The sequence below is a fragment of the Lontra canadensis genome, unplaced genomic scaffold (genome assembly GCF_010015895.1).
Source record: "Lontra canadensis isolate GAN:19392208 unplaced genomic scaffold, GSC_riverotter_1.0 scaffold202, whole genome shotgun sequence".
NCBI classification, from domain to species: Eukaryota; Metazoa; Chordata; class Mammalia; order Carnivora; family Mustelidae; genus Lontra; species Lontra canadensis.
Genome location: NW_022631196.1, coordinates 131,037 through 141,044, shown reverse-complemented (window position 1 = coordinate 141,044; position 10,008 = coordinate 131,037). Strand labels below are relative to the sequence as shown.

At 56.1% G+C, this 10,008-nt stretch overlaps 1 protein-coding gene across 2 annotated transcripts; it reads right to left on the bottom strand.

Moving 5' to 3' along the window:
• Window positions 1-253: 253 nt before the first annotated feature.
• On the bottom strand, window positions 254-7,955 carry PLEKHF1 (pleckstrin homology and FYVE domain containing 1). Of its 2 annotated transcripts, none has more exons than XM_032848419.1 (2): window positions 7,919-7,955; window positions 254-1,199 (listed from the first exon to the last, which is right to left on the bottom strand). In XM_032848419.1, exon 2 carries the CDS (start codon window positions 1,180-1,182, stop codon window positions 343-345), a length of 840 nt encoding a protein of 279 aa, XP_032704310.1. In that variant the 5' UTR covers window positions 1,183-1,199; window positions 7,919-7,955; the 3' UTR covers window positions 254-342. The 2 variants fall into 2 exon arrangements, with proteins under 2 accessions (XP_032704310.1, XP_032704311.1); XM_032848420.1 differs by lacking the exon at window positions 7,919-7,955 and adding an exon at window positions 1,350-1,458.
• Window positions 7,956-10,008: the final 2,053 nt, after the last annotated feature.

The following is a 10,008-nucleotide window of genomic DNA, read 5'->3' as shown; positions in this document are numbered from 1 at the left end:
TTGTCTAGCTCAAGGGATCATCTGGGACTACAGCTCCTAGGGCTGAGAAAAGGCACTATTTGTTCCTAAGAGGCCAAAGTGTTTTGGGTTTGCTAGGTGGACAGAGAATTACGTGAAGTGGAAAAGAAGGATGCCAACGTCCTGCACAAAGGCACTAGGATCCAGAGAGAAAGAGCCATTCCCACTGCACCTGCCACCTGTGGGGGCAGGGTCCTGGTCGGCGGGGGGCGGGGGGGAGGGGGGGGGTAGCCTGGGAACTCTGCCCTCGCCTGGGTCTAGGCCATGGAGTCTGCCTGGATGCAGAAGGGCCTGGGAGCCCCTCCATCAAGGCCGCAGACACGGTCAGCTGTGGAAGGCTGACCAGGAGACGCCCGAGGCGTAGAACTCCACGCGGCTGGGCCAGTCGCCGTCCCCACTGCCCTCCTTGTCCTCGTCAGAGTCCTCCTCGTCCCCGCTGGACGCCCCGGCGCCGGCCCCGGAGAGATAGGACGGCTGCCCCGGGGACCCCACGCCCGGCTCCTCCTCCTCCTCCCTCCGCTTGCAGGCGGCCAGCTCGCGGTAGCACAGGCTGCAGACGCGCAGGGGCTTGGGCGACAGGCGCGGCAGAAGGAAGCGCTCCCGCGAGCACTCGGCACACACCACGAAGCCGCACTTGCGGCAGTGGTGGCGCCGCGTGAGGGCGGAGAAGCGCGTCTGCGTGCAGCGCATGCAGATGTCCGTGGCCTTGTCGGGGATCCAGGGCGCCGCGTGCTCCGTGCTGGGCGGGCGGCCCGTGGCCCGCAGCTGCCGCCGCACGCACTCCTCGATGTGGCTGATCCACTCCTGGCGCTCCGTGGCGGAGGCGGCCGACACCACGAAGGACTTCCTGGCCGTCTTGATCATCCAGCGGTTCTTGGCCCGCGGCGTCTCCGGCAGCGGCTCGAGGGTCACCTCCTCCAGCGGGATGACGTGCTGGCTGCGGTACTTGCGCTTGGGGAGCACCACGCTGCCGTACACCAGGATGTCGTTGAACAGGAAAAAGATGCGTGGTTTGGCCTTCTTGCGGCACTCCTTGGTGAGCACGCCCTCGCCCAACAGCACCCGGCCCGGCAGGGCCAGCGGCTGCCCCGACGCCCCGAAGCAGCTCTCCACCGCCGCGATGCGCTGGCTGTTGATCTCGGTGTTGGCCAGGGAATCCACCATCTTCTCTGGCGGCGGGGCTGCGGGAGGGGCGGCGGGTGAGGGAGGCGGCAGCTGGCGGGGCGCCGGGTGGGAACCACACGGCTCTCCCCAGCTCACTGACCATCCCCACCCCCCAGCCATTACCCCACTGGAACCCACGGGGCCCAGACGGACAGCCAACCACAGACCTGCTGCCCCAGTAGCCAGAGCCAGCTCTTCCACAAGGAGCTGCTGAGAGATGAAGGAGGAGTCCCCAGTGGGGGGCGGGCAGGTGGAAGTCAGCCAGGGATGGGGGGACAGCAGTGAAGAGCGGTGACTAATCCAGGCCACTGCTGTGGCCCAGGGTGTGGGGGCGGTCAACTCCAGAGGAGCCAGAAGAGAGCAGCCCCTACTGGCTGTACCCAAGGGGCAAGGATACTGAGCCCCAACCCCCGCCCAACACCAGAGACCTGGCACTTGGGCCTGTCCCAGGTGGAAGGGTGCAGGGGCATGTACCAGGACAGCAAGTGCCAGGCACCTGTGCCCCTAACCCACCATGGCCTCTGCCATCCAAGCCAAACCGTCACAGACCTGCACCCGCTCCCTCGGCCTCTGGCTCAGTGGGCACCACTTCCCCCGTCACAGGTACCAAGTGCTGACTGCCTCCTCCATGTCAAGCATGACTCTCTTATTTAGTCCCCACACCAACCCGAGGAGGCAGAATCCCTCACTGACGAGGGGTGGAGGGACTGAGGCTCTGTGAGTAAGTAGGGGGCCCAGAGCTTGTTCCCTGGGGGGACAGTGCCTTCCTCCATGGAGTGTGGGGTCCTCTCTGTCCTCCTCTGCCAAGCATGAAACGTCAGTAGCCCAGATCTCATCCAAGCGCCCCCTTATTCTGTTCACACACACTCCCTTTGACCCTCGGGACTCGCAGCTTTGAAGACCACCCACATCCCACTGACTCCCCGGATCAAGCCTCCAGCTGTGGCTTCTCTGTTGCGCTGTTAAGCCTGGATATCCCCCTGCCCACATGATTTCCCACCTGCTCATCTAAGAAGGTTCTCAGATTCAACATGCCCAGCATAAACCCAGCTTTTCCCTCCAGTTCCTCTTTTCCATAAGCAGAACCACTGTTCACCCATCTGTTCAAGCCCCAAATCAAGGACTCATCCTCCTCTTGCCTGTACCCCCAAGAGTCACCTCATGAATAAACTCCACCATTTTTCTCTCTCACAACGGGCCAGAGTTTGCCTACTTCGCACCACACAGCTACATGACTAAATCAACAGCAAGGCGCCATGAGGTCTTGCCTGGGCTCTCAGTTCTCATCTCCCTTCAGAAAGGGTCTCTGACAACCTCATCTCAAGTACAGGGTTGGCAAACTATGGCCTGAGGGCCAAATCTGGCCCACAGCCAGTTTTTGTAAATAAAGTTTTATTGGAACACAGCCACACTCGTTCATTTAAAATTGTCTGTGGCTGTTTTCATGCTGCAAGGGCAGAGATGACTCATGGTGACAGACACCGTAGGCTATAAAGCCTGAAATATTTACTACCTGGCCCTTTACAGAAAAAGTTTACTGCCAGTTTCTCTAAGACATTACCCTATTTTGTTTTTTCTCCCAGGACTTACCAGGACCTAATATTTTCTTGTTTATCATTTGCTTACATGTTTTCTATTTCCCTCACCGGGTTCTAAGCATGAGAACAAGAGCCCTTTCTTGTTCACTATAGTATCCCCGGTGCTTGAAACAGTGCCGAGCACACGGTAGGTGTTTTGTAAGTTGCTGGTGAATGAAGGAACCTTTCCAAAGCTCCCCGAGGGTCTGCCATGTGTGAGTCAGCCTTACTTCTGAGGAAAAAGCTGGTGAGAGCTGACCTCACAGCCACCACCATGTGCATAAGTGTGCCCAGGCACACACAGCATGACCCTGGCTGAGCTGATCACACACGTGGTATTTCTGGGTCACTACACTGCAGTTCTAGAAGTCAGACCACGTATGGGAAACGAGAGTGGGGCCCAGTGCAGAGGCTGAATGCATTGCACAAGATGGGTGCTCGGCCCCCTGAGTCACATACCGCTTGCCCCCTTCAGACCACAAGGCATCCTGAGAAGTGCTGCCCACACCACCTTATGTAAGAACCACTATTTTTAGGTTGCTAATCTTGGTTTTGTGTTGCAAACCTCGCTGATTGTTGGTGACAGCCCTGGGCTGTCCTGCTAGGACGGATCAGTGGGTCCCTGTTGTGGACAATCTGGCAAAATTCCAGAGGCCACCCCTCCGGGCTGGGCTGAGTGCTGGGATGGGCCGGCTGAGGGCTCCACGGGAGGAGCTCAGAGTGCAGCCGAGGGAGATCCCCAAGGGCCGTGAGTTCATGACCTGCTGCGGAGACAAGAGAGATGCCTAGCAGTGGGGTAACGGGTCCCACAGCTGGGCCACTCACACGTGGGAAGAGTGTCAGCAGCTATGATGACACCCAATCCACGCGGGTCAATGTGGAGTGACCATAGACATCAAACACTGAGTGGAGAAAGCAGCCTGCCAAATGGTATGTGACAGCTCATGTGCAGACATTACACAATGTTGCAAAAGTGTTCAAGACACTAGATCTACGAACAATGATGGAGAGGATGGAGCTTCACACTCACGGGGGTGGCTAACTGTCAAAATAAATAAGTAAGTAAGTAAGTAAATAAATAAATAAATAAAACCCAAGGGTTGGGAAGGACACGGAGAAGTTGAAATCCTGGTGCATTGTTGTGGGGGAGGGATGTAAACTGGTGTCGTGCTATGGAAAAGAATATGGAAGCTCCTTGAGAGATCAAACACAGAAATACCATCTGACCCAGTAATTCCATTCCTGGGGTGTCTCCCCACAAGACGGGAAGCAGGGTCTCAAAGTGGTACTGTACACCCACGTTCACAGCAGCGTTATTCACAGCAGCCGAGAGGTGGAAGGAACCCACATGTCCATCGACGGCTGAAAGGCTGGACAAAATGTGTGACAGAAGGTAATTCAGCCGTAAAAGGAAGGAAATTCTGACACCTGCTACCATGTGCATGAATCCCGAAGATATTTATGCTCCGTGGAATAAGTCGGTCACCAAACGACAAGTACTCATCCGGTTGCACTCCCATGCGGCATTGCAAGTAGTCAAATGCATGGAGACAGAAAGTAGAAAGGTGGTGGCCCAGGTTGCGGGGGTGCGGCAGGAGGAAGAAGAGCTGTTATTTAATGGGTAGAGAGTTTCAGTTTTGCAAGATGAAAAGAATTCTGGAGATGTTTCACAGCAATGGAAATATACTTAATACCACTGAACTGTACACTTAAAAATGGTTAAGACAGGTTAAAATCAAATGATGGACCCAAACCAAAGAAAGTGGCCTGGAGAAGGGGCACCTGGATGTAACTAGCAATGGCGGGGAGGGGGGATCAAGCAGGACTTCACCTTTATAATATTCTTTCTTTCATTTAAAAAAAAAGCAGCAACAAAGTGATAAAACACAATACCGGTCAATTCCAGGAAGTGGGAACGTGAGCGTCTTTTTCTTTCTGTCTAAATGTAAGGTCCTCAAAAGACAAGCCACGGGACAGATTCTGCACCCAGAGCTCTGAGCTCTCTTGACTGGGAGCTCCATGCTGCGGGGCTCGCGACGGGTCATCTGGTGGGGCCTCCCCTGACCGTCCAGGGACACAGGCGATGCCGGGAGGGAGCCCTGAGAAAGGATGCCACTCGTTCCCTTCAAGCTCACCTATGTGTCACCTAGTCTTGTGGCCACAGACCAAGGCTTACTTAACACATTTGGCAGCTGAGTCAGACAGACAGACTATGTGCTGAGACAGCAGCCAGCAGACGGCCCCCATCCGGCCCTGGGGGTTTGGTGAGCTCGAGAGGCCAGCTTGCCCAGGTCCTCCTCTGACCCGACATTACCCAGGTGGGGAGCCTGCAGGAAGTGAAGAGCAGCACCCAGGGAGGGGAGAGTTTTAGGCAAGAGAGAGCCTACAACACTGTCTCCTTAGGACAGGGGAGGAGAGAGCTGACCCACGCCTCCTGAGGCCGACCTGCCTCAGGACAGCCTCTGGCTTTGGGATACTGCGTGTGTTGCCTCTGGGCGGGGTACCCAGCACCTAGGGTGCTGGCAGAGAGTGGACACTTCTGAAGGGTGAGTGTCTGGCAGTGGGGCAATGAACAGAGTTGCTTTCGGGGGGAGGGTTTGGGAGGCTGCTAGGCTCCTGGGCTGGCCCTCCTGAGCACAAGTGATCCCACCACCTGAGTGGGCTGAAGGTACGTGGTGAGCACAGGGGTCTGGGGAGCCAGGATGCGACAGTTGCTTGATGGCCAGGGTTCTGTGCGTGAGGGCTGAGGTGTCACATGTGATCTACACCAGGGCTGGCCAGCCCACGTCAAGTCTGATCCAGTGCCCACTTTTCTAAATCCAATTCATTGGAAGGCCATGACAGAGACTGGCTTACAAAGCTGAAAACATTTACCATTTAGCCCCTTATAGGAAAAATTTGCAGACCCTCATCTATGCCTGATCTGTACCACCCCATGCTGTCAAATGTATAACACACCTCCTCCAGGGACACACCTGACATAGGGCTGTGTCCTGAGTGAACTTGTTCTCTCCTCTCCTCCACTCAGAAACAGTTTGTGTGATTTAAGAGAGATGTCTGGGACCCCACCTTGGGAACCCTGGAAAGCAGGTGGGACCCAGCTCTCCTGTGAGAGCTATAGTTGGGGATATCAGAAAGGGAGGTATCTTGCCAAGATCACAGAGGTGGGGAGTCACGACGCTGGCCCCTTATACTGTCCTTTGGCTTCTACTGACTGGGGCCAGGCTGATTCATCGCCGCCCCTCCTTCCCTCTAGCCCCAACCAGGTCCACTGTGCTCCCAGGCCTTCTGGATTTCACCTTCCAAATATGTACTGTAAGTCCTACTGTGCTTGGCACCAGGTAACAGCAAAGAAGTAGGGACCAGACCCTTGAGTAACAGACTCCCCAGTGGAACAGTCAGACTAGTACGTAAATCAACAAGGTAATGTCTGCTTGTGCACGTGATAACTGCCATGAAGCAAAAGGCTGATCTGACCGGCAGAGCTGGGGTGGGGGTGGGGGTCAGGCAAGACCTGGTGAGGAAGTAACCTTGCACCAACCTTAGGCTGCAGGAAAGAGCCAGTCATGCAAAGGCTGGAGGAAAGAATGTTCTGGGCCTTGGGAACAGCTCAAGAATCTGATCCATGGAGGCCACGGAGGAAGGAGTGAGGGTAAGAGTTAAGGTCAAAGGGGCCAGCAGAGGCCAGTCTTCAAGGTCCACAGGCCGAGATTTTTCTCCAAGTACACTGAGGAGAGTGACATGATCTAGGTCCCTTCCTTCCCGAGGGGCTACCCCTCAGCCGTGTCTAACCCTGTGCTTCCTGGAGGCCCTTCTCCATGAAAGAAAAAAAAAAAAAAAAAAAACAGTAATAAGGAAAATAAAACAAAGGTGCTATTAACTAGGAGCTTATAGCGCACCAGTTACACCAGTAAGCACATTATAAGTATTCTCTCACTTAATCCTTAAGAAAGCCCCATGGGGGAAAGTACCACCCCCATCATCAAAATTACTACCCAAGGGCCCAGCAGAGTGATGCAGGAGCCCAGCTCCAAGAAGGCTGTTCTTGACCAAAGACAGAATCAGAAATCCTCAAGTTCAAAGGGCAGGGTCCCTCTCTAAATGCCTGTTCCCCTGCCCCACCCCCAACCCCATCCAACTCAAGGATCCCTTGGGGGTGGCCAGGGCAGGTCCCTTAGCTCAGCTGGGCTGCCTCCCCTCCTGTTTTGGCAGCCCTGAGGGCTGTCGTGTGCAGGGACACAGGCCAATGTCAGAGTCATCTCTCAGCCTGCAAGACCCCAGTGGAAATTATGTGCCCAGGAACAGCCCAGTACTAAGTGGAAACTGTGCGCAGAATGACCCCAGCAATGATCCTACCCTCCTTGCAGGTTTCTGACCCTCTGGGGTGAGATAAGAACTTTGTTCAAATTGCAAACCAGTATTTTCCTTCAACTGTGGAGACGGAGGCTCAGAGTGCCTCCGAACTTTGGAAATTTCTGGAACCTTCGGAACCTTCCTGTTCTCCCCATGTAAAGGAGGCTGAAGACACCACTCCTTAACTCCTCAACTCCTAAACTGAAGACACTCCTCCTTAACCCTTCAGTGTTCAGGGAGAAAGAAAGGAAAGAAGATTCCAGCTGATTCCAGGCTGGGAAAGAACAGCCATCTCTACCGGCCTGCCTTAGTGCCATTTCCTTAGGCAACTTTAACCAAAATCACAAACTCCAATGCTTCGGCGGGCCAGGCTGTTCCACAGTGAGAGAGGACAGAGAGGACCAAGGCCACCCAGAAAGCACTGTCACCCTCCCCCCACCTCCCAGGTCCACTGGGGCAGCTGACTCTGCTCACTTGTGCAGACCCCAAAAACTGGGACCAAGATGTGAGGTCCTGATGGCGGCCTCAGGGCAGGACTCTCCGCCAAGGGACGAAGGGTGTGCGGAGATCCCTGCCGCCCGCTCCCTGGAGCCCCTGCAGCCTCCACCTTGCCTCCTGCACTCCCAACCAGCAGTAAGCGCCCTTCCCCGCGCCTCTGCTCTGGGTCAGAGTCCGCGGTGGCCCCTGCTGCTGCGTGCCTGTCCCTCCCGAGCCCCGGAGCCACCTCGACAGGGCGGCCAGGGGACTTTGGAAGCGGTGGGCAGGCAACCTGCTTTCCCCGCGCGTCCCTGGTCCGAGGACCTTACCTCCTCCGCCGGGTCCCTGCGCGCCTGCACCCCGCCGGCAGCCGCTCAGCAAGTCCACTTTCGTCGTAGCGTTCCGCTCCGGGTCCCGGCCCAGCCGCGCCGCGGACTCCGCCGCTGTCCCACTCTCTCCGGACACGCCCCTCGCGTAGGCTCCACCAGTCAGAGCCCCGGAGCGCGGGCCGGGGCGGAGCCTGGGCTCCCCACTCTCGGGGCTGGAGTTCCCGGGAAGAGAGCAGGGCACAGATGGTTAGAATGGGCTGGCAGTAAGTGGCCGCCGCCGGCAGAACCTAAGCCAAGGTACCTTTCGGGATCTCCCGGGGCTGGTTCTCCAGTCTGACTCCCCCAGCCACTGCCCAGTTTCCCGTGGCTCCCGCCACGGCTCCGCACCCTTCCTGCTCGAACCTCCCTGGAAACCATCCTTGCTGGACTTCTAAGGGAGGCGTTGGAATTACTGTGCTTTGTGCTGCCTCTGGCGAGCCTCATTGCTGCTCCCTGACACGGTCATCCCCTCTCCGCAACCGAGAAACTAACAATCATTAACTTAAAATCAGCAAAACTTAATGCTTTTTATATTTTAAACTTCTTATAGAGGAAGCTTGCAAACCTGCATTGAAGGAGAGCCCAGTTTAGTGGACTGCATGCACTCATCACGCCCCCCAGCATTCCCAGCACCTGAAGCTGCTGCCCCACCCGGGCCCTCCCCTTCCTGTTGGGACACTGGAATGAAATTCCAGGCCTCACTGCTCCAGGAGGCCTGTCCCAGCCTCCTTCTGGTCCCCTCCCAGCACCTCATCTCACACTGGCTTCTTCCTGTTCCTCAAAACCCCAGGGTTGTTCCCACCTCTGGCCTTTACACGTCCCTTGCCTCCAGCTCTTCCCATGGCTGCATTTTTGGCATTCAAGCCTCAGCTCAAACTGCCATGTCCTCACAGGCTTCCCTGACCACCCAAAGCAACTCCCTGCCTCCACCTCACCACCCTCAACTACCTCATCCAGTTTTATTATTTTGTAAAGTATTTCTACAGCCTGAAGTCATCTTATTCAGTGACTTGTTTACGTGTTCTTGGCTTGTGTCCCTCACCTAGGCAGTGAGCCCCACGGACTGGACTATATTGATCTTGTTCCTTTATCTCCAGTGCCCAGAACCGAGTTGAGCACTTAGTAGAAATGCGGTCACTGTCTGTCCCACAGATGCAATTTGTCTTGCCAAATTGGGCAGAGGAGCCGGCTCTGGCTTTGGAGAGGAGCCGGCTCTGGCCAGTGCAGTGTCTGCTGGCCAGGACCACGACCAGAGACAGCAGCAGGAGCAAGAGCTGATCCCACCTGGAGGCTACAGCAAGGAGGTCTGAGCTGAGCAGGGGTGACCTGTCCTCCTGGGTGGTACAGGCAGGACCTGTGAGTTGGGGCTGACCTCTCCCAGCACAGGACATGGGCTAAGAAGGAAAGGGGATGAGAAAAGAGAGGAGAAGGGAGGGAGAGGCCCTCAGAAAGAAGAGGGGTGGAGGTGGTGGACCAGTGAGAGGGCCACCAGTTGTGGCCTTGGAGAGCCCCCCTCCACCACCTTCAGCTGTTAGCTCCGCAGCAGCACAGCCAGTGCTTACTGAGCTTATGGCCTCAGAGAAGTAAACACGTATGAAATGCATTGCCAACCTTCATATTTCAAGCTTTCACATAAAATTCAGGATTTTCACCTTCTCGTAAGTCAGAGGATTTGAAAACACGGTCCCCCATCTGCTCGTGGAACTGTCCCCGTCAGATTGAGCACATGACCCCATTCACCACAGTCCCACCTCACTCTGTGGCTTCCCTCTTGCCCCACGTTACCCGTTTATGTGCTTCCAGTCGACTAAGCAGGTGCACTGAGCAGTCCTGAGGGGACAGCCAGGCCTCTGCACCATCGGAGGAGAAGGACACCAGGCCCAACCATCTCATAGGCTGACGTAGAATCAGGCAGGTCAGTTGGGACACTGAGACACCAGGAAATGCCACCCCCAGTGTACATCCTGCTTGTTGCTGGGCTGGAGGGGGACACTGCGCTGAGCCTTCAAGGCCATGTTCCGTGACTGCTTCAGGACCAGGTCCCTCACCTC